This window comes from Lytechinus variegatus, chromosome 13 (genome assembly GCF_018143015.1).
Source record: "Lytechinus variegatus isolate NC3 chromosome 13, Lvar_3.0, whole genome shotgun sequence".
In the NCBI taxonomy this organism is placed as follows: domain Eukaryota; kingdom Metazoa; phylum Echinodermata; class Echinoidea; order Temnopleuroida; family Toxopneustidae; genus Lytechinus; species Lytechinus variegatus.
Genome location: NC_054752.1, coordinates 27,216,919 through 27,242,423, shown reverse-complemented (window position 1 = coordinate 27,242,423; position 25,505 = coordinate 27,216,919). Strand labels below are relative to the sequence as shown.

General features: G+C 35.8%; 1 protein-coding gene across 2 annotated transcripts; it reads left to right on the top strand.

Moving 5' to 3' along the window:
- The first annotated feature begins 2,318 nt into the window (after positions 1-2,318).
- LOC121426046 (WD repeat-containing protein 75-like) lies at positions 2,319-24,524 on the top strand. 2 transcript variants are annotated; one of them, XM_041622186.1, is made up of 17 exons: positions 2,319-2,439; positions 5,165-5,294; positions 5,785-5,850; positions 6,609-6,696; positions 7,361-7,577; positions 11,227-11,408; positions 11,849-12,004; positions 12,495-12,685; positions 13,377-13,564; positions 15,186-15,355; positions 16,591-16,777; positions 17,413-17,504; positions 18,483-18,569; positions 19,569-19,822; positions 21,158-21,295; positions 21,799-21,893; positions 22,703-24,524. In XM_041622186.1, exons 1-17 carry the CDS (start codon positions 2,354-2,356, stop codon positions 22,944-22,946), a joined length of 2,571 nt encoding a protein of 856 aa, XP_041478120.1. In that variant the 5' UTR covers positions 2,319-2,353; the 3' UTR covers positions 22,947-24,524. The 2 variants fall into 2 exon arrangements, with proteins under 2 accessions (XP_041478120.1, XP_041478119.1); XM_041622185.1 differs by having other exon boundaries at positions 22,700-24,524.
- The last annotated feature ends 981 nt before the right edge of the window (positions 24,525-25,505 follow it).

Sequence of the window (25,505 nt, the reverse complement as noted above, 5' to 3'; positions counted from 1 at the left end):
TTTGAAATATGTATTATATCTCTATGCAAGTAATTAATGTGATACGCAAAATTTCATATTAAATGGCAATAATGATCAAATGTATCTTGTGTTTTTTCTGTTATTTTGAGTTGGCTAGTATTGAAGGACAATTCCACCCCAACAAAAACTTGATTTGAATAAAAACAGAAAAATTCAACAAGCATAACACTGAAAATTTCATCAAAATCGGATGTAAAATGAGAAAGTTATGGCATTTTAAAGTTTCGCTTATTTTCAACAAAATAGTTATATCGAACGAGCCAGTTACATCCAAATGAGAGAGTTGATGACATCACTCACTATTTTGTATTTTATTATATGAAATATATTTATTTTCTCATCATTGTCATGTGAAATAAAGTTTCATTCCTCCCTGAACACGTGGAATTCCATTATTTTAACATTTTGTGCTTCAGGCAAGGAGGTCCTAATCGTCAAATTCGTAAAAATTGAAATATTGTATAATTCAAACAAAAAACAAAAGAAATAGTGAGTGATTGACATCATCCACTCTCTCATTTGGATGTCAACTGGCTCATTCATATAACTATTTTATTGAAAATAAGCGAAACTTTGAAATGTCAAAACTTTCTTATTTTACATCCGATTTTGATGAAATTTTCAGCATTGTGCTTGTCTGATTTTTCTCTATTGATTCAAATCAACATTTTCTGAGGTGGACTTGACCTTTAAGCCCTTATGTAACTCTGTAGCACAAACGTTGCCAAATCAGTTGCCAACTTACAATGACCAGTAGAGATTGTTGCATGTGCATATTGTTCGAAACACTGTCCTGAAACCAATCAAAAATTATTCGTTCATACATGCTGTCCAAAGCAAACCGAAGTGTTAAAATTTGAAAAAAGGGGGCACAGAGAATGGCTTCATTTCTTGAGAATGTTCTGACTTGCAAAAATATGTTTCCAAAAAGGGTGCGATTGCCATCACAAAGAATCTGACAAGCATGGCATAACATGTGGCAAGTAAATTTATTCACTTCAAAAAAGGGAGGGAATATATGGGTGTGAATCTGCATCTATGAAAGTTGTTGCATACAAATATTTTATTTAATCCGTGGGATAGTTGTCAAGTAGTATTAAACAAATTTTTTAGTGTCTGAAACCATTAAAAACATACATGTAAATATAAGGTATGTTATTCACTGACTGCAAATTCACAAGGAATATGTCCTGTCAACTTGCTCTCATTTCTTTTATTATATATGCATCAGTTGTGTTCACAATTGGTACATATCATCCTTTGGTAATACAACATGCATGTCAATAAGGATGATGGGTCAAAGGTTATCTAGGGTCAAATGATGTGAGGTCGTGTCCATCCTATTTTTCGTTGTGAAGTTTTTGTTCAGTGTGCTCTCATTTCTTCAGTTCAGTTATATAGTTGGTACATACATGTATGATCGTTACATAATACCACATGCCTGTTATTGAGGATGATGGGTTCAAAGGTCGTCTACTGAGGGGTCAAAAGGTCAAGTTTTTATTCAACTTGCTCTCATTTAATTTATATCTGCCATTTTCTGCATCAGTTATGTTCACACTTGGTACATACGACCCTTTGGTAATACCACATGCATGTCATTGATGATGAGGGGGTCAAAGGTCCTAGTTCAAGTATTTGTTCATTTGCTATTCTGCATCAGTTGTATTTTCCCTGGGTACAAATGATCATATTGGACAATATCACACAGTGTTGCATTCTGGATAAGGATGCCGGGTTGTAATGAGTCTTGAGATAGTGTTCTTCAAAGTTCTTGATATAAAGCTATTTTTCATGAGATATGGTCAACGTTCGGCACATTGAAAGGGATCAAAAGATCATTGCATACTACAATTTTATTTTTGTTTCTTGTTTTTCTTTTCCTCCGTTTCCTCTTCTTCTTTTTTCTTCTCTTTCTTCTCCTTCTCCACCTCCCCGGGCTATAGCTCCTCCCTTTCCTTCTCATCCTCCTCTATCTCCTCATTTTTTTCCTTCCCTTCTTCTTTCTATTTTTCTTTTTTAACGGTGCTCTCATTAATTTATAAAAGACTACCGGTATATATATGTGCCAATCAAAATTATTTATCACTTCAATGTTCTTATTTTTAGTAAGTCTTTATATTGTAGGCCTTGGGCCTGTTGCATATAACTTTTTACCTGAGAAAACTCTGGTAAAAACTGAAAACTTAGTTAGTTTGATTTCTGCCAAGACTTTAACACAGGGCAAAAACTGGTAAAAACAACCTGAGTTTCTCAGGTAAAAAGTTTTTCACTTTGCCCTTTTCATTTTTGACAAACGCCCTCTTACGACGCCGTACCGGCAAGCATCAAAATGGCAGCGACCATGAGTGGATCTGTTGCCGTGCGAGGTGGTGGTATTTTAACAAATCGACGGCCAGTTTTTACTTCAGACAGCAAGTAAGCTTGTTTATATGTGAATAAGTTTGAAAAATGGTCTATTTGATTGTTTTGAAAGGAACGATGTGTATGATGAGTGTTGCTAGTGCGGTGGTCTCGTGAGATAAATGAAAACACATGTTCGTACATAGTCCCATGCCCTGAAAATGGTGTCGGTTCTCACCAGCTTATTTATGGGCGTGCCATTGCGCGAAAACCGTAACGTTAAGCCTGGCTTAGGCACACAAAGGTGACCAGATTTTACAGAAATCAACGAAAAGATCAACAAAGAGATACACAGTGCGTCGCCTTAAAAAAAGATATAGAATTGGAAATGGAAGGGAGGGTGAACAAAACAATGAGGGAGAGAAACCAGAAGGAAAGATGAAAGAAAAGAGATTTATTTAGAAAAAAAGAAAGAAAAATGAAGGGGAAAATGAAGAAAAGATAAGAAATAGAATAAAAGAAAGTTAGAATAAAAAGGATGAGAGAATGAAAGAAAGGAGAGAAAAAAGGTTTCAGTTATTCTTTGAATTGAATATGTATGTAGTTATACATGTACATTAAAAGAAAGAAAGGAAAAAAGTTCAAAATTCGACCAACAAAAACAATCGAATCTAACAAAAATCATGATGATATTTGGTGTTTTTTAAATATATTTTGAAAATGTTTAAAAACAAAAACTGTTTTTAGAAATGAATGAAATATCAAAGTGAAACCTTGTCAACCTAAAAATTATATGGAATATCGCGGCATCATACACAAGACTCAAAACGAAAGCTGAAACCACTAGATCAAGTTATGAAAACTCAATAACTTGTTCCTCTGATAACATCTCCAAATCAGTAATCTGAGATTCCCTAACTCTTTGCACACTGAATTTATTTTAGGAAGATAATAATGACAATTGTTTCCATATCTTTTTCTTTAATTCAAGATATCCATATTGCACATTGATACTTATTATTATTATATAGATGTCATCCAAGAGCTGTTGCCTTTTATTAGCTTATCTAATTTGAAGTTAGGGGAGAAAACTAATTATTACGATTGTTGAATTTAATTGTAAGAATGTGCAAAATTGCAACATCAGCGTGCAAATTATACAAATTTCCTGTGACCTTGTGATTATCTTGGTGGAAAAATTGTTTATCATGTCATTGTTTGCACCATTGAGAATCTGCTACAATCTTAGCTAGTAGCCTGCCACACACAGGCAGGAGGCCAGTTTGTTTGCAATATATTGGGTTAGCAAGAAAATCACCACAGAACTTGCAAAAGTTTAGTTATCGATTTATTGTTGACTCTGCTTCATCATCTGTTGGTTATTTGATGAAAGTTTGTTACTTTTAAATGTATTATTAACTACATTTTGTTCAATATTCTGAAATACGGGACAATTAGGCATCCCGGGAAGGATTTGTCGGGACCCTGGGACAAAGGAGCACAATACAGGACGAGCGGGGGAAATATGGGACGTCTGGTCACCCTGAGGCGCACATCGCTAAGAATGAAAAATTTCAGCATTTATGTCTATTACCCTATAAATTTAGATCTAGTATTAAGTATGAGCAAAATTGGAGTTGGTTCAATTTAATTATTTTCTTTTTGTGTGTGTTCTGACATGCGCAGAAAGCATGTTGGGATTTTACATTTTGACATATACACAAACAGATGAAAAATATTAAATCAACTTTCACCGCAGTGGTCGGCATACACTTTACTTATTACATGACGTCTTCCAGCCACGATCGCAAGCCAAGTGCCAATTTATGAATGAAAAATTAGTAATTCTGCCCATTGCACGATGCCCAACAGCACAACATGGGTGGCATCAATCATGTCTGCATTTGCAATTCATTCAAAATACATGTATAACATTGACAAACAATGACTGGTAGGGAAATTTGCCCAACGTTTGCAAGTGCGAAACTGCAGTACTAGTACCATTAGTTGATTGAACAAGATTCCAAAAGATGATTTTTTTTTTATAGGGTTGAAATACAGCTGTTCCGGATCAAGATGTTCAGCAAAGTGGTGGGCATATTGACCTTGAAATGCAATTGAGAGACTTGCTATGAGATTGACAAACAATAACTGGTAGTATGATAGTGGCGAATGGTTCAGCGTGCATTTTTACATCGTCTCAAGAACCTATTTCCAATCTCCTTCCACTTTGCTCATTTGGCCATTGAAGAGTTGACATCTTTAAAAGCTGGTGAAATGTAAAGCCTTTCCTGAATCCATTAAAACATGCAATTCGTTGATGGAGAAATTTGCTGTTCTTTTTGCTAATCCGACTGGTATTTTTTGCTGATCCTACTGGTATTTTAACCATTTTGTGATTACCTGTCCTCCGCTCTTTCCAATTGAACATCATTTACATTCTCCTGAAGAGATGACAGAGATTGCCTTGTTTAAGTATGCTTTAAGTTGTTCATTCGTTGGTGGAGAAATTTGCATTTCTTCTTGCCTTCACTTCTGGTATTTTGACCATTTCGCCGTCCTCTCTGCTCTACTGTCAAGAACAAACAATGTATTTTACTTGTGAAAACATACATCTTTTCGTTACAACACACACACACAGCATAGTTGGTGAAGGGATTTTTTTTGGGAAAAACTCATCATTAAAACACCTTCCAAATTTCTTCAAGCTATGTAGTGTTATTGCTTGTTGAGGGGATGCACGCTTAAGTAATTAACAAGTTGCACAATTTAAATTTCACTCTGGCGTTCATCTTTTCAGGTGTCTGTTGGTTTGCTCCGGGCACAGGGTTAAAATCATCAGCTGCTTGAGTGGAGAATGTATCAGAGAACTGACTGGTCATAGGTCAAATGTCACCGGAGTTCAGGTCAATCCTTGTAATAAACTGCAGGTGAGCTATATGTTCAAGGAACATTAGTACTAGCTTTCTTTTAAGGGGGTTAGTTATTATGAGATCTTTTCTAATCAGAAGAGGGCAGCAATTTAAATTTCAAAGTCTGAATTAACGACCTGGGTCCTGTAACACAAAGGTTAGCAATTAATCATATGCTTGATTTTCACGATTTATCGTACATTGTGTTCAGTGCAATAAAAAATGTTCTACGATGATTGTGTTACAGGCCAATGTTCATGATCTTACTTCAAAACTTAGGCAAAATGACTTTGGATTCATAGTTACATTTGTGATTCTAGTAACATTAAATAACAGTAATATTGAATGTTCTCCTTTCTAATATTTTGCTTGTGTACTTCAAATAGCCGTTATACATTTATACATATGGAATGATGATTTATACTTTGTCCTATTTCATAAAGATATTTGTGACCTATTTATGCTCTGATGTAAATGTATGTTTATCTTTTTGCTTTTAATTCCACAGGTTTTAACATCTTCAGAAGATGGTACTGTTATTCTGTGGGATTACATGGACAATGTCATTCTTAAGGTTAGTAAATACATTATCAGTGACAAACTATGGGTTTATTGAGCTTATGCACGCATTAACATGATATCAAACGAGGATTGCCTGTCTGTAATTATAAACTTGTCAGGATTCTCATTGTTAATATGGGTTGGTGTGCTTGTTATTTTTGTTGCATCGGTGTGTGTTTGTATGGTTCGATATCTAACTCTTGTGTACATCATTCATGCAATTGTATAAAAAGAGAATGATAAAACTATCAATACTTAAAGATAGAATGACTCTTTGAAATTTCACTTAGAAAACAAAAATGAAAATGCATTTGATTAGTTTTGAAATTACTCTTGAAATAAAGGAGACAATCATTTGTAATTTTGTCCCATTGAGAATTACTGATGCATTCAATTTCAAGTGGCTGTATAATTTACAGTATAATAATGAAACTGGGAAGTTATTTTAGTCCGAGACAGTTTCTAAAATTGTTCTGTATGGAAAACTTTTTGCTGGGTTTCCTTTTAGTTTGATTTTAAGAAACGTTTTTTTAGCCTTTAATATCTGCCTCTTCAATTTCATGTTTTCATCTGATATCGCATATCTTTGTACCACATCGGCAGGATCTTGTTCCTTGAAACCGATAGTTATGAACAGCGAAGCTGCTAACGCCAGGGGGAACTATCGTGCATTATTGCAGAGTGCCTAAAGACTTTTTATAGCATAAATGAAAAACCTTATATCAACAGGTTTGATGATTGTTATCGTTATTCTTTCTCCTCCACTTTTAGACCATCAAGTTTGACAGACCTTTGTATGGCTTGTTCTTACATGAAGCACACAAGAATGTCCTCTTTGTACTCTGCAAGAAGATGGATGGTAAGACACTCTCAATATCCTTCATTTACCAAAAAAGTACTAAGTAATTAACTTCTTTAGCCTAATTGATGCCTTGTCATGCACAGCCCATATAGGAACTTTAAATTTCACAACCTTGGCCATGATGCAGAATCTTTTTTCCAATCATGCCTCATTCTCTTCCGTACTCTGAATCATGAATCATTTTCCATTGGATTTCCTATGTTTGACTCCATTTTCAGAGCACCATTGGTGCTATACTGTATGGGGTAAAGTGAGATCATATAATATTGTTGACAACCTCTGCCACATCTCTTCTCAAATGGCACATATCAAATTGTCAAAAACACAACTTAGCAGAATGGACTAACATGTGCATGCATGTACATGTATGTAGTAAAGCTGGTTTCCCCCAAATCAGAATATTCCATGCTACAGATTTTTTTTTTCTGTCTTGGTCTATTTTGTTGGCAGGTGTATATTGGCAGCAATTTTAAAGAACTAACTGTAGATGACATCCAAAGACATCAGTGCTCATTTCCCTGATTGTAAGACAGCTTTATGTAATAGGTAGATAGTACACTTGGACGTATGTTATTACAGACTGTATAAAAGCGTTTCATAAACTTGTTCTAAATTATATGAACCATTTGTGTTGTCTCTCTGGCTTTCTATTTCCTGACAGACAACGGCCAGATCCTGCACAAGAAGCCTCTCCGTCTCTGCCTGGCATCTATCCCATCAGGCACCTCCAACAAGACGCCGCTGATTCCAGAGTTTGTGATCGTGGTGGGGTCTGGAGGCGATCGTTGCATCGGCTTCGGTGCTAGCGGCCAGTACATGGCTTCGGTCATGGGAAATAATCTGAAGGTTTTCAACTTTGAGGACAAGACTATTCAAAGGTGAGTCACTAAAGGGAGCTCAAGAAAGTCTGTGCAAAAAAGTTTGTTTAAATCAATCGATAGTCTTGAAAATACTGTAATTATGACTCGCCACAGCATAAACAAATAATAAGTCGCCCAAATGAATTTTGAGATTTTTTTTACTTAGCTTGAAAAATCACATCCCAAGCTTTAGAATAACACATACAGTTGAGGCCGAAAGTTTATATACACCCATGGAATTCAGTGAAATTCGTTCACTTGCCAAACATCATTAAATTTACTATATCTTCAGAAATATAAATACTACTATGAAGAATTTGGTATCAAATGAAAGAGCATATTAAGCTCTTCCACATGATTGGAATACCGTTAAGATCAAAGTATATTTCAGGTGGAATTTCCTTTGAAGAAAAAAGTAATATTAATGCCATTGTATTCTATTGTTAGTTTTTAATATCTTCAAACATCGTTTTATAAAAATATATAAATGTCAAATCTCTGATTTATATTACATTTTCTATCATGATATGTCACTGCTGAACAAAAATGTGTAATCTGAAATGTTTGTTTTGAGAAGTAACTAGCACAAATATGAAATGTTTTTTCAAGTGTTTATTTTTAATTTGTCTAAAATATGAAGATTTTGGGGGAAAAAAATTCACCTAAATACTTTTCAGCTCCTGGTGACAAAGCAGTGTGATAAAGGGGTGTGACATACTCATTAATTTGATATCAAATTTGTCATGATAGCACAAATATTTTATAAGATACAGTAAATTCTATGACGTTTGACAAATGTCAGCTTTTCTTTGAATTTCCTGGGTGTATGTAAACTTCTGGCCTCAACTGTAACTTGATGACCAACAATAACCCATACAAGTACCTGTTCATTTATAGAACAAATTCAGTGAGAGGAATAAGAAGAAAACAAGGGTTGAAGTTTGGGGTTCACTCAAGTATGAAATTTGCGCACTGCCATTTGTTCATTCTTTTTGCAAAAAGAGTGTATACATTTATTCGCAGTAGGGAAATAGATCTGTAAATTACAAATTTTAAATTGATGTGTATAAAAAGTTACGAATAAAGTAACTTTGCTATTATGGCAATCACCATGGTAACATGGCTCATCAGCCAATAACAGTCAAGGTTTCCATTTAAGTTACGGTAGTTGTAACCCCTGATGAAGCAGGCCCCAGATTTTTGCAATTTATAACAACGGATCATCAACATTGTTGACTTTCCACTCAAGTCAAATAACCACTGGAATCAATGCCAAATTACATTTAAAACTAAATCCATTTTGCACCCCTTGCAGTAAGCCCCTTCTGTGTTCATAGATGATTTGCCATTTACAAACAATAAATTGTCATTATTCTGACAGTAAATTGTCATTATTCAAATAATTTTGACTGTTATACTGTTCGATCAATTATCCTAAAAGTTTTGTTAAAGGGGAATCCAGCCTTGGCCATTAAATGTTGTGTTGGGAAGGCGAAAAATAAATTAAATAGAATGGCGAAAGTTTGAAAGAAATCGGACAAGCAATAAGAAAGTTATAGCTGCTTTAAAATTGAGATCACTAATAGAATGTAGATTTCAAATTGGCAACTGGGTAAGTAAATTATGACAAGGGGCAAGGACAACTTCCCATAGGCCAAGCCTTGAAATAAGTGGGCGCTGAGCGCAAATTCGCGCTCATAACGCCATCAATTGCGCCCATGAAGCCCCAAAATCATCAAAATTTTGACAACCGGGCGCAAATATTTTCCAGGTAATTGCGCCCGCCGTGAGTGAGCAGTGAAGCCATATCATACATGTAATTTAAATATCTGTAAAGCCAAAATCAAATAACTTTCAATTTACGATAAACACAGTTTAAAATTGCCAAGTGCGTCTTTTTTTCTGTACCATAAAAAGTGAGCTACGTCCGTCTTTTTTTTCCTGTAATACATGTGCGCGCGTTCTTCCGGTAGCGGTTTTTCCATACTTCACCATGTGCAATTTCTAATGCACACATTTCCAGTCGGGATATCACAATTCTGTGATATAGTAATTCGAATTGCACAGGAGATAAATCCCTGTTCATAGCACATACGATGTGCAAGTCTTTTATCCTCACAGTCGCCGACCTTGCTTGTCAAAACGGAGCCTTAATAATCCAAAATAACTTAGCTTATAGTTGTGAATTGTAGCTTTTTAATTTCTTTCCTGGAGAGGGGTAAATATCAGACAATAAATAATCTAACAAGGCTCCATCTAAAAAAAATAGGACGCCGCGTGCACTTGAGTCAGTGTGGTGTTAGCAAGCCAGTTTTTAGCTCATGTCTGCCAGAGCTCTGGGTGAGAATTCTATCAGTAATGGCCTAAGTGATGGTGATTTTCTGTTTGAGATAGAGTTTAGATTTCATGTTAATTTTTGAAAACTGTCAAAAAAACTTTATGATTTCTTCATTGTGATGAATATTTAAGTTATTAATGAATACATTTTCACCAAATTCAGACTCTCCCAGAATGAAAGGCATTTTCTGTGGAGATCTGCGTTTTCAAATAACTTGTGAAAAACTTAAGGTACGTGAACCTACAATACATGTACATAGCCTGTGGCTATGTGCTGGAATTTGAATAGACTGAGTTATTTTTTTATTTCGTATATGCAATCCAAGTGCACCTCACAGCCACAATCACACACAAACACTCACCCACTCCCATGATTCAAACCATAAAAAAAAAACCTTAAAAATTATTTTTTTTTCTAAATTTATTATTTGATCTGAATTCTCTCTTTCTCCATCTCTCTCTCTTTTTTTTATTTTTATTTTATTCATTTATTTAGATTTTTTTTGGGGGGGGGGTTCATTGATCATGGTTCATTAAAGACGAAAAATAAATAAGCCCATGTGTGTGTGGTTGTAAAGGGGATGTGGAGTGAGGGTGTCAAAACATTTAAACATTTAAATCTGATTTCTTAAATGTTTGAACAAGCCTAATACTTAGCATATGCTATTCATTTACTAATTAAACAATTGCAGGAGCTGCGCTTACTATAAACAAATTTGCGGTGTGGATCACCGTTATATACCGGTATATATTTTTTTAAATTGCCCCTGGTTCCAGAAATTGCCCCCGGTTCCTGTAAAAAGCCCGTGAGCCGGGGGCAATTTTTTTTTTAAATTGCCCCCAGCTCACAGGTGCTTATTTCAAGGCTTGCCATAGGCCATGTACTTTATTATCAGGGATTTGGGGGGCAGTAATCTAAATATAATCCAGGCAGTATAATGTTTTATGTCCTCATGAATGAAAAATACAATTTAAAATAAAAGTTTTCGGAAAAATGACATTTTAGCCATAATATGTATTGGAGTACATGGAAGAGTAGTCCTTGCCTTACATCACTATGACATCCCATATGCGGCCAATTTGAAGTCTTCATGGGTATAGTGATTACAATATTTACAACATTTAAAATTTCATAACTTTTTTGTTGTTTGTCCAATATTGATCAAACTTTCACCTATCGACTTGTCTGATTTTTCTTTTTCTTCTTATAAAAGCAAGTTTTTATTTGGGTTGGATTCCCCTCCTCTTGTGTCTTTTCTGTTTTGTATTAATTCAACTGGTTTCAATGGTTTCATTCTCCTTTCATTCAATACAATTCTGTCTCATTTAGGACTGAGATGAAGGTCAAGCCAACTTGCCTGACCTGTCATCCCCATGACAACTGTATCGCTGTGGGGGATGTCAAAGGTCAAGTGTCAATCGTTTGGAACATATTTCAACAAGAATCCCTGATCAAGAATATTAACCATTGGCACGCTCTTCCCGTTGAAGATGTGTCATTTTCACCAGAAGGCAAGTATTTTGTGTGTGCGTTATTTGGTTTTGACACTCAAAAGCGTGAGAGGTATTTTTATTACAAGACTTTAATTTTGTTGGGACCATAAATTTAATTATTTTTACATTTATGTGTAAAAATAAGTTTTTGCCAGACCAGATGAAAACATTCTTCCAGTTAATGTGTCCCATGGATATGATATAATAAATGCAAATAATTTATATCTCCCAAACCAAGACTCTTTGTCTTTTAAAAAATTAATCTTATTTCCAGGATCTGAAATCTGGAGCCCTACTTCCTTACATTTTCATATATTTTCATATATTGCTATTTTTGAAAGTTTGTATAAATGTTGATATTTTTGGCTTATATACCAGGCTTTTATTAACATTACATCAGGATCGACTTGAAAGTGATATGATGTATTTTTTTTTGTTTTTCTCTCTCATTTTCTTAGGGACATATCTATTCAGCGGCGGCCACGAGTGCACACTGGTCCAGTGGCAGTATAACTCCAAGCATAAAGATTTCATGCCACGCCTTGGTAATGCTATTTCCCACATAGCATGCTCACCCAATGGACAACTGAGGGCGCTGTCTTTGAAAAATAACTGTACGTATACGTATGTTCTAAGAAGGCATTTATTTTTTTTTCTAGATATAAGGATGGAGAGAGAGTCTGTTGATTTATGTCAAGCTGTTTTATATACAATGAACTTTGGCAAAAATGGGGGTATCTGTTGAATTACCATCATAACTTTGCAAGTTTATTGATCTGACTTGAAACTTGGACATAAGCACTGAATATCCTGTGCAAGTTTCAGGTCACATGATCAAGGTCAAAGGTCATGTGAGGTCAATGAACATTGGCCACATTTGGGGTATTTGTTGAATTACCATCCTATCTCTGTAAAGTGTATTGGTCTAGTTCATAAAACGTGGAAATAAGAGTAACCAAGTATCACTGAACATCTTGTGCGAGTTATAGTAGTTTTTAAAGTCAGCACTGCTGCTATGTTGAATCGCGTGATGCAGGTGAGACGGCCAGAGGCATTCCACTTTTTTCAATATTGATATCCTTTTTTTTCTCTCTCTCTCTCCAGCGATCTTGCTCCTGACCACTAAAGTAGTGCATACCATCCAAGGTCTAGATCATACCGGTTTTCACCAGAAACCGTCAGATCCCATTCCGGCCGGTTTAGCTGTTGACCCTCGTACTGGTGCCCTAGTTCTCAATGGCAAACTGGGGCATCTTCAGTTCTATCAGCTAGGAAAAGATAAGCTTCTCTACAATGTAAGTTTATCAAACTTAGAAAAAAATAATCCCATAGACAGAATAAAAATAATAAAAGAGATTTATTATCAATAAAGATGTTGTTAGGAAGCTTTAGACTTCATAACCTAGCCCATGACACAGAATCTTCTCTCTTTATCCATCCCAATTCACTCAGAATCTCAGAATTTTCCCAAATGAAAAAGAGTATGACTTGTCATAAATGAGCAATCTAAATCTCTGTTTATTCATTTGATCTGTTTATTCAATTGATGACACCTTATCAATCGTATAAAAATTCAACATTATTAGCCCATCATCATGTCTATGAGGCCCTTGGCATGAAAGATTTTTAGAATTGTACGAATTCTACAGACATCAAGATAACCATGATTTTGTTTGTCTATTCCTGAAAATCAGATTGATGTTGTGGGAGTGATAAGAGCAAATAAGGTGAATTGAAATTACATGAATATTTCCAAAGTTGTTATAATTTTCAAGATTATGCCTTGAGAAAATCAGGGCAGTGTTTGCTGAAATGATGCATTGTTATGTTGTTCGATACTGTATTTGTGTCGATGTGGTACATGTAGGCCTTTGCCTGTGTGTCTTCATTCACAGAGTCTGGTCCTGTTCATGACTGTCCATCCCAATTATTAACATGATCAGAAAATTGTCAGTATATGCGCACCTCACATCCCTTCTTGCTTAGATGGACATCACCGGTGAGAACTACATTTCTCCTGAGAACCTTCACAAACCCCTGGCCCACACCGAGGTCACTCATATGACCTTTGACCTGAAAGGTGATTGGATGGTCACGGCTGAGAGGAGAGATGATGGGGAGACATCGGTGGAGATGAGGCTCAAATTCTGGGAGTTTGATGCCAAGAAACAGAGGTAGGGAAAATCATTTTATACTCTCTATTCATTGATCTGGGGCCCGTTGCAGAAAGAGTTGCAATCAATCGCAACTCTAAAAAATCATGTGCAACTTGATTTTCAACCAATCAACAGCGCGCATTTGGGACTTGCGATTGATTTTTTGACTTGCGTTTAAACGCAACTCTTTCTGCAATGGACCCCTGGTCTGTCAATTATTTGGTTTCTTTTTAAATCCATTCAATAAGTTTATTATTCATTTATTATTTTACTTATTCATCTATGTGTTAATTTTTTTATGTAAGTTATTTCTATGTATTCAATCAATAAAAAAATGTAGAGGCTGTTTCAGATTGTACTCTGAATGAAAGCTTGATTAAAAGAAATATGCGTACATGCACTAGAGATGGTACCATATAAGGGCATTGTATTGTTAGTAGTAGCATTAGTATAGAAGGATGGTTTTGTATAACGCCTACTTAGCTTGTTGTACGCTATCAAATGGGAGGCTGAATGTCACACATTCGTACCGTTGCACACAAGACGTACCATCCAAATGTACTGTCCAAAATGCACCGTCCAAAATGTACCATTGCACGGCTTTAGGAGGTGACGTCACAATGCGATTTCATTGAATAAGGCAAAGATACTACAATGCGCGTACAGCCCGCTGGCTAAATGCGCAAGCTGTCCAAGATCACGTGCGCTTGTGGGCCCTGTTTGTGGGATTTTGCTTTTCGCTTTCAATATTTTTGCTCCCTTTTCATAGATTAATGGAGGGAAAAACTCTTGTTTTTTTCTTCATATTTTTCGCTAGATTCTGAGACGTTGTACAACACAAATAGCGAATATTCTTATTCGGTGAGAGAAAGAAACGTTCTATTCAACTCGGCTTACACCTCGTTGAATAGAGCATCTTTCTTTCACCTCATGCGAAATCTCGCACCATCGCACTCATGCCTATTCGATATTTGTATATTAATACATTGAGAATGTAAGGGGCCTGTTACAGATGCCATCTCTCTATGCTGTCTGAGAAACCAGTGCATAAGTTTATTTGTCTTATTTAATTCATTGTTCAGCATGTTCTCCTCCTCTAAGTTTTCCTGTATAAAGCAAGATTCTCATACCTCAAAACTTCAAATATTTTCACCCGTGAACTTTAAGTGCCTAATAAACTTCTCAGGTGGGTGTTTCATAAAGCTGTTCGTAAGTCACGAGTGACTTTATGAACGACCGGTGATCCTTTCTGTTCTTGATGATACACACCAGGATTTCAATGGAGATGATTGAGTCCCTAAGAAAGGATCACCAGTCATCTTGTAACTTACATGTACAAACATCTTTATGAAACACCCACCTGGGGCCCGTCTTACAAAGAGTTGTGATTGATCCAATCAATTGCAATTATACAAAGCCACTAGAGTCAAACTTTTTCTAGATATGAATGTACATCCATAAATTCATTGATTTCTTGACAGTTTTGTGTGTTCTTTGTTTACAAAGGACATTTTGTACATTTCCTGTAGAAAAAACTATGAAAGTGATGGATTTCCATAGAGTTACGATTGATCGGATGGGCTCCTGATATCATTCTCCTTCACACTGCATCATTCTCATTCTATGTTTATCATTTCAGTTTTACATTGAACACCACAGTGGAGATGCCTCACCAAGAGGTAATCAACGCTCTCCGATTCCGACCTTCTAGTAAAGGTCATAGTAAGAGTGAGGATGCTATGGTTGTTACTACCAGTGCTGATGGGAAGTTTAAACTCTGGATGCTCGTTGATGATACAGATGTGGAGAGTAAGTTTTAGTTTTCAAGGTTTTTCCTTTTTTTTCTCCTCAAGAGAGCAGCACATAATTCAGGACATTTTTAACATCCCTCTTTATTGTCTCGCCCACCAGAGGTGAAGGCGAGACTTAGGGATCCAAATGTCGTTCGTCGTCCGTCCGTCACAAATCTAATGACACATAACTCCACAACCGTAAGGTGATTTTCAACCAAACTTGGATGGTAGATGGACTTGGGGGACCTGCATGTTATGCTGCAGTTGGAGGTCACATGGTAAGGTCAAAGGTCATTTTCAGGTCAACGTTAAAGTTTACATGCAAGACTCTCTTATGACACCTAACTCCGCAACCGTATGGTGCTTTTCAACCAAACTTGGATGGTAGATGGACTTGGGGGACCTGCATGTTATGCTGCAGTCGGAGGTCACATATATAAAGGTCAAAGGTCATTTTCAGGTCAACATTAAAGTTTACGTGCAAGGCTCTTCTGGCAAGTGTTATTCCATCCCAGTCATATTACAATGAAGTTTCGATACAATTCTGTTGCGTACCCTCACAAATCACGATATTTCTGGTTATTTTCATAAGTGGGTGAGACACAAAATCGCTTTTGCCTTGTTTATATATTTGACAAAGTATAATGTTCTGGGGCCCGTTGCAGAAAGAGTTGCAATCAAACACAACTCAAAATATCTTGCGCAACTTGATTTTCAGCCAATGAAGCACCCGTATTCAGGACTTGCGATTGATTTTTTTTTACTTGCGTTTAAACGCAACTCTTTCTGCTACAGGCCCCTGAAAATGATCATCAAGGGATGGTGGAGGAGGGTCACGCAACCAGTTTGTTGTTTGTTGTACACATGCATGACCAAATGTTTCGAAAAACCACCATTAATGGATTATTTTGATGTGTCACTTTTTACTGCCTTGACAAATGTACCCTCTGCCAAACATGCTCTTTATTGATTAATCCCTATCCCCCCAAAAATCCAGGAAAATATGGGCAGGTGTCCTGAATGTGATTTGAGAACTAAGAAACATACCCTTTTCTCGATATCTTTTCTTCCTACTATAGAATTTTTTCTGATTGAGGGCATTTAAGACTATGTAAACATGTCTGACTGGCAAAAGTTCCTTTTTTGTGTTTTGACCGTCACACATACACGTATGTGGAGCAGAGTTTATGAGAGTATTGAATTTAATGATATCTGTGTCAAAATAATTGTCTATTTCTGTAATTTGCCCAGAAACAAAACAATGTTGGAATTGCGAATCGGTGGGCTTCTACAAGAATGCAGAGCCAAGGGCTGCGGCTTTCTCCTCTGATGGATCTCTGCTGGGGGTGGGATTCAACGAGGTCATCACGCTTTGGAACCCAGAGGTCAACGAACTTAAGAAGATCCTCACTCATGCAGCGGTCAGTACAGAAATCAAGTAAGTTCATTTGTAAATGAAAATATACTCCCTTTTCTTTCTATAATTAGGCATGTACGAAACAGAAGGAAGTTGGGATTAAAACACCATTACATAATGTGGCAGTTGGTTTTGTCATAAAGTGAAATTAAACAAAGTATCAACATACAGAAATTAGATACGTACAGCTGCAAGACGTTAAATAAGCACTTAAAGATGAATGCCAGTTGTGGTAACGATCTCAAAATGACTTCATACAGAATCTAATATAATAACCACCCAAGTGTCTGTTTATACGATTAAAAAATATGTGCCGAAGGATTCTGGAAGAAATTGTGTAATTGCTGAGAAATAAGCAAAATAAGCACGGATTCGGGCACTTCCGTCCGGTCTTTATTCCAGCAATATAATACACACTGTCCCACGTATGCCTATCTGTGTTGGCGAACTTCAGTGTGATCGTATTTCAGCTTAGATTTTATGATTTTACAAAGTTCAGTTTATGTAACTGTACCAGATCTAGATCCACGATGATAAAGTCATACTTAACCTTGGTTTTACAGACTTTCTCACGAAATTAGTGTTTTACTGCAACTACTATCATTTAGCTTTAAAAAAAGCAGAATATTATCTTTTATTATTTTTGTTGTTTTAAGATGTCTATGTTTTGGTCATGGTTCATCGGCCCATCTCTTAGTTTCTAGTACTTCAGCATCCATTACTGTGTGGAATCTATTAACATGTAGGGGTAAGTATGTCAATGCAGCTTAATGATTTACAGCAGAGGTACACGTAACCTATGTTATTTTAATTTGAATGGCTTTTACATTGTGACCATGCTAGATGTCATGCCTTAGGATGGTAAAGTTACTGTGATATGAAATTTGATGCAACTTGCATTGGTATTGTAAAGAGAGAATATGCCTGTTGCCATATTATTATTATGTTCATCAGCATTATTGTCATTATTATCATTATGGTCATCAGCATTATTGTCATTATTATTATCATCATCATCAGTGTTCTAGCTAGACCCATTTTAGTGGTGGTCGCTATTTCACAGCATTACAAAGATTTTTTCAAGCCGAGTTAGTGGTCTTATAGTCAAAAGTGAAGGAACATCAATGTAATAACAATCTGACATTAGCGAATCTTTGTAAATAAGCTAATATTTATCAAATATAAGAATATTTACTGTAAATTATACAAATGCATGTAAAAGAAGATTAAAGATGGAAATGGATGCAAGTGCAATTCCTCTTTGCAAGAAGTTGTGTTTGAAACACTTTTCATTTGAAAAAATAGTGGTGGACGGAAGAAGTTCAATTCAATTCAATTTCAATTTATTTCATTCAAAATTAAAAACAATTACAAGGTAAAAATATATATACAATAAAATAGAATGTGGAGACAGCTAGGAAGAACATTGAAGTCTTATAAAATGCTGCCACCAATAATACAAACAATTAAAACCAAGTAATATACAAACAAATGAAAAGAGAGCATATTTCAAATGAATAACAAAATGATACATATAAAATAAATTGAGCAGTTTACAAAACCTAACAAACCCTAAACAGACATAACAAAAGACACAGATAAAAAAAAGTGTTTTTCATGTTGAGTGGTGGTCAGAAATTTTGAAGCAGCAGCTTTATTGTTGCTTGTATCATTTTCATCATTATTATTATTCTCACTCCTTTATGGTTTTTTTCCACACTTTCAGTTTCGTGGAGTGTATCTATGTCCGTCAACATTCTCATTGGTGATCCCTACAGTCAACACTTTGCCATCTTTGATAACAAAAACAGTTGTAAGTATTCATAACTTAAATCACTATTTGGGTTTAAAATAATGAAATTCAGGGAATGTTAAGGCTTGCTGGGGAGTATGATATTGAAAATTCAAATTTATGCGATCTTTTTTACTGGGTGCAAGCCAGAAATTTGCACTTTCAATACTGCAATTCATGCTGGTCATTGCTGGGAGGCTTTTCTCTGAGAAGAAATGAGCATATGATTAGCTATAAGCCAGGAGCATTGATATGAAAAGTTAATGTCTCATATAATACATTCTTGTGATGAATTCTTGAAGTGCCTACCCCTTGTAAATCACCATTACTTCATGAAAGGTTTACCTCAGAATTTTAGCAGTACCCTATCTAGCATCTCGTCCTTAAAGGTCAAGTCCACCTCAGAAAAATGTTGATTTGAATCAATTGAGAAAAATCAGACGAGCACAATGCTGAAAATTTCATCAAAATCGGATGTAAAATAAGAAAGTTAAGACATTTCAAAGTTTCGTTTATTTTTAACAAAATAGGTATATGAACGAGCCAGATACATCCAAATGAGAGAGTCAATGATGTCACTCACTCACTCACTATTTCTTTTGTTTTTTATTGTTTGAATTATACAATATTTCAAGTTGTATGAATTTGACGATTAGGACCTCCTTGCCTGAAGCACAAAATGTTAAAATAATGGAATTACACGTGTTCAGGGAGGAATATAACTTCATTTCACATGACAATGACGAGAAATTCAAAATATTTCATAGAATAAAATGCAAAAGAAATAGTGAGTGAGTGATGTCATCAGTTCCCTCATTTTCATACCGACCGAGATGTGCATATAACTGTTTTGTGAGATGAAGCGAAACTTTAAAATGCCATAACTTTCTTATTTTACGTCCGATTTTGATGAAATTTTCAGTGTAATGTTTGTTGAATTTTTCTCTTTTTATTCAAATCAAGTTTTTGTTGGGGTGGATTTGTCCTTTCAATGTAATTCATATATCGCTCTATCAACAGTGTTTGTCTTCGATGGATGTGAACCACTCCCTGTGTTCCACCATTCTTCCACTTCCTCTTCCGAAGTCATCTCGGCCATCTTCACTCCAAGACAGAGCCAGGCAGACAAGGACAACAAGGAGGCACTGCCCGCTGATCCATTGCCATGGCAACAGCATTCCGAGCTTTACTTTGTGACCAAGTCGAAAGAGTTGCTGACGTTGATTAGCAAAGAGCAGGCCAAGCAAGAAGAGAAGATTAATAAATATGATGCAGTAAGCTTTACTATTTTATAGATATGACTTATCTTGTGTAGATAAATGATTAAGTCAAGCTATATATAATTTTGCCTAAGGGAAAATTACTTGTGTGGATTCAAGTTTAACAGAGATCATGGCATATATTCCTCATTCTCTTGTCTCCTAGTTTCTCCCCGTTTCTTCATCTTCTTACTTCATCTCCTCCTTCCTCCACCCCCTTCCTCACCATTTTCATGTTCTTCCCCATGCTTTCTCCTCCCATTCAACTTTTCTCTTTTCTCAGCATCCACCCCTTTCCTCCTTGCTGATTATCCCTTGTCTTTACCAACCAACACCATTCTCATTGTCATCCGATGATGTCACATACACTTTATAAAATGCGAAAAATTCATCTAGAATGCACCCTTTACATCCCACCCATATAAATAATTTTTTCTGTGGAAGAAAATATGTATGGAAATGTGGGGATATCTTTGCTTTTCTTCAGAAAAGTGGCATCCTTTGTCCCTTTCTTACAATGAATTGTGATTGATCTCAACTATGGAAATACAGAATTCCCAACATCTCATATGCTAATGTTAGCTAATCCTCATGCATGCATTATTGTTTTGACAAATCAGTGTGCTCTTTCTCATTTCCTTACAGGGCTGTTCATTAATTTCTTATCTTTAAAGTTCAAGTCCACCCCAGAAAATGTTGATTTGAATAAATAGAGAAAAATCTAACAAGCACAACACAGAAGACTTCATCAAAATCGGACGTAAAATAAGAAAGTTATGACATTTTAAAGTTTCGCATATTTTTCTCAAAATAGTTCTATGCACAACTTAGTTATATGTAAACGCGAGAGCCTATGATGTCCATCACTCACTTTTTCTTTTGTTTTTTTATTGTTTGAATTATACAATATTTCAATTTATACAGAATTGACAATAATGTAAAACTTGACTGAACTACATAATGTTAATTCCACAAGTTCAGGGAGTAATAAAGCTCGATATCAAATGACATGGGTGAGAAAATCAGAATATTTCAAATTTCAGATAATAAAATAAGAAATAGTGAGTGCATGACGTCATCAGTCTCCTCATTTGCATACCGACCAGGATGTGCATAATAACTGTTGTGTGAAATTAAGCGAAACTTTAAAATGTCATAACTTTCTTATTTTACATCTGACTTTGATGAAATTTTCAGTGTTATGATAGTTGGATTTTTCTGTTTTTATTCAAATCAACTTTTTGTCGGTGTGGACTTGTCCTTTAAGAATTATGACATCATTGTATTTCCATAGAAGGCTGTAATCAAACATTTATTACTTTCATTCACTTTCACTTGATCCACCCACAGAGTGATCTCCATGGGAGCATACCACTCACACCGTTTGCTCAGCTCCTGGATGGGGCTTCAAGGCAGATCTCAAGCGACAGTCAGTTGGGAGGTAGCCAAGCACAGAGTCTCGCCTCTTCTAAGGCTTCAACAAGCAAAGTAAAGTAAAACCTCATCAGACTTTGGTAACACAAAGCCCTGGCAACCAATTATTAGTGTTAAGACTTGACATGATAAACTACCCCATCCATGTTAAAGTCAGTAAATATGTTTAGGAGCCCATTTCATGAAACTTGTTATATAAACAACAATTTCCGATCATGGAGTATGTATTATACACAATGCATGACACTAGCGCCGGTCCGACAGTCCTTGACTGGTAAAAATCACTGTCAGATCAGTTACTTGTTGCATGAAAGGAACGAGTAAATTCTTGCCTAAGGGCACATGTTTAAAAGGGTGAATTATCAAGTTTTCAAGAAGAGTCATTTCACATGTTTTTCAGCGATGTCACCACAACAGGCTGGCGATTGTTACGTTGAGACAAATTTTTCAGAATACTCTTTTTTGTCTTAAAATTACCCTTTTTCCTTCTGAGAATACTTTTTTTGTAGAAGGTTGGCAGGTCTGTATTTATTATTTGTGATTTTTCTCTTCTTCAGATCCTTGCTGCTCCACCTCACATTCTTCCACCAGCAAGCCATCTTTGTTCTTCCTTCATTCTATCTCTTCTTGGACCTCCTAGTCACTTATCGAAGTAAGTCAGGATCTTGAAAATTGGTCTACAAACCCTTAAAAAATATTTTTTTCAAATTTGTAATGTTCATGTCGTTGTAAAATATTGAGCTATCACAAGATGTATAAAATGGTAAATTTGAGATCACAATTTTCCCTCCTCTAGAATAAGGATTTTATTGAATATAGTAAATCAGAGCTGCAAAGTTTAATATCCATTTTATTGTTGTGCTGTTCATTGAAAAGTTGATTGATTTTCTTAAGTATCATTTATTGGACAGATGTTACTTGTTTTCAAACAATTTAAGAAAAGAAAATTGAATAATGATCCTCAATTTGAAGAGGGTATGCGGATTAATTCACATGTTTGTAAAGTTTTAATTTCTGTGAGAGTGTGGGTTGATGTAAATGTATATTTATAGATCTTGTAGAAGTTTGTGTAGATCCACTGCCAGTAAAATGATGCTTTCCCTTCTTCAGGCTTATTTAGCTTTACAAGATATTATTGTATTGTATTGTATTGTATTACAAGATGTTATGTGGAGCATTGTGGCCCAGTGGATTAGTCTTCGAACTTTGAAACAGAGGGTCGTGGGTTCGAATCCCAGCCATGGCATAATCCTTCAGCAAAAAACTGATCCACAATGCTGCACTCAACCCAGGTGAGGTAAATGGGTACCGGTAGGAAGTAATTCCTTAAAAAGCTGTGTGCGCTCTGAACGCCTAGCTTAGCCGGGTAATATAGGAGCGCCTTGAGCACCTAACAAGGTGGATATGTGCGCAATATGAATACCCTATATCATTATTATTATTGTGTTTTCAATTTTGCAGCACAGGAACAGATTCTGAGAGTGAGGACTCGGAGGATGAAGACCACGCCCACCAATCCTCTCAAGATTCAGACATGGAAACAGAAGACGTACACACAGCTCCGCCCACGGCAACAGGGTCAAGTTCATCATACACCCCCGTCGTTGAGGAGGCAGAGCTTAGTGAGAAGGAGATGAAGAAACTGTCAAAAGCAGCCAAAACTAAATATAACTGGATTAGAACATTATCAGAAGAAGCTTCATGACAAGCAGTGATCTAGGCCATGAAGCATCTGAAACTGGTTTGAACAGGATTTCTAGAACTTTATTTTTCTTATCATGCAGTCTCCAAGGCTCCATGGCATTCAGTCTCCAAACTGAACGCAGTCATTACTGGATCAAACTGGATCTAACTTGAGTCAAAGTACTAGAGGCGGAACTTCTTCTGTGTTTTAAATAGGAAGAGGGGGACGCTAGTCCAGTTCAACTGGATTTACAGAACCAAAGTGTCTGAAGTGTTTGCCTAAATCAAAACTCTGAAGAATTATGATAAATACAGCTAACCCTACACAAGTCATATATCTCTTTGAGACCACAAAGATTCTGATTTTACAGTTCAAAGAAATACAACTTTAATGGATTAAACAGCATGTTATGAGTTCATCTGTCTGAAAATGATTCGACTTGATTTGACTCATTGAAGGTTGACCAATGGATAACCCATGTCATTGATGAAGTATGATATATTCCATTAAAAAATGTCAACTATAAGCCAAAGTTTATTAAGGTTTGAACCTGCAGGAGCATAATAATGTACATGTACATGCCGGTCTTAATATTTTTTTCTTTTTTTTTTAGTACACAAAATAAAAACATGAATGGGTATCCTTTTGTGAGTTCAGGACATAGAAATTATTTTCTTTTATCTCAATAGAATCACCTTATGAAAACACACAATAATGTTTGAAAGTTTGCCTGTTGGTATGGTAATCTCAGAAGAGGTTGACTTGATGCCATGTGGCAAGTCATAAGATGGACTAAGAAAAGTAGATAGAGGTAAAAGTCAAACAAGTAGAAGGATGGAAGGTAGGGAATTCATTTCATAAAGACGTACAGTCAATCTGTGTGAAACTTTTAATCTTCTCTCCCGCTCTACAACTCCATTCACAAACTCAAACAAGCCTCCTCTCATGTATTAACCTACTCAAGCCTCTTACCTTTTCTGGGGCCCGTTGCAGAAAGAGTAGCAATCAATCGCAACTTGATTTTCAACCAATCAACAGCGCGCATTCGGGACTTGCGATTGATTTTTGACTTGCGTTTAAACACAACTCTTTTTGCAACAGACCCCTGGTTTGTAGTCCTTTTAAAGGAATTCAGGGAGTGTTTCATGAAAGGACTTGTCCGATGTTTAATCCGACAGTCACCATGGTAACATTGACTCTCAACCAATATTTCTCAAGAAAAATGTTGATAAAACGCTTCCCAGGACTCCACCTATCTCCCTACCATTTCACCTCCACCTTTATTCACTTTTGTTAGTCCATCAAAGACTCGCCAATTGGTGTAACATGAACCCCTTTGCAACACACATGCAAGTTTACATGAGCCAAGAAAACTTTTCCATACCATAGTCAGCCCCCCCCCCCTACAAAAAAGAAAGAAATCATACTTTAGTTGACAATGTATGCAATTAATTTTTTAACCGCATGTTGCACTGTAATTCAGTCCCCCACAAAAGAAATCCAGGGTCCTAATACCGGTACACAAAATACAATGGCCCGTATTCTGAAGTCGGGTTTATCTTAGACCACGGTCTAACTCTGTGCTGAAATTATGGGGAGCCTAAACATTTTGTTTATATTGTATATTTCTTATGTTTACTATTTTGTTTCCTTTTGCTTTCATTATGAAGAAAAATACTTCAGTTATCATTCCCAGACAATTATGAAAATTTTGGGTGTCACATGACTTATTAATTTGAATGTGTACTGTTATTGTGCTCCAATTGGCACTCCATACATGTAGTTAAACCACAGCTTTAAACCAGGGTTTAAAGGACAAGTCCACCCCAACAAAAACTTGATTTGAATAAAAAGAGAAAAATTCAAGAAGCATAACACTGAAAATTTCATCAAAATCGGATGTAAAATAAGAAAGTTATGGCATTTTAAAGTTTCGCTTATTTTCAACAAAATAGTTATATGAACGAGCCAGTTACATCCAAATGAGAGAATTGATGACATCACTCACTATTTCTTTTGTATTTTATTATATGAAATATTTTAATTTTCTCGTCATTGTCATGTGAAATGAAGTTTCATTCCTCCCTGAACACGTGGAATTCCATTATTTTAACATTTTGTGCTTCAGGCAAAGAGGTCCTAATCATCAAATTCGTAAAAATTGAAATATTGTATATATCAAACAATAAAAAAACATAAGAAATAGTAAGTGGGTGACATCATCAACTCTCTCATTTGGATGTAACTGGCTCGTTCATATAACTATTTTGTTGAAAATAAGCGAAACTTTCAAATGTCATAACTTTCTTATTTTATATCCGATTTTGATGAAATTTTCAGCATTGTGCTTGTCTGATTTTTCTCTATTGATTCAAATCAACATTTTTCTGAGGTGGACTTGACCTTTAATTCAAACCAGAGTTCAGAATACGGGCCAAAGCACTTCATTGTACAACCAATATTTATAATCGATTTCAAATCAATTATGTTAAGAATTGTGGTCCAGTAGATTAGTCTCCAGACTTCAAAAGAGATGGTCGTGGGTTCGAATCCCAGCCATGGCATGAATTCTTTCTGCAA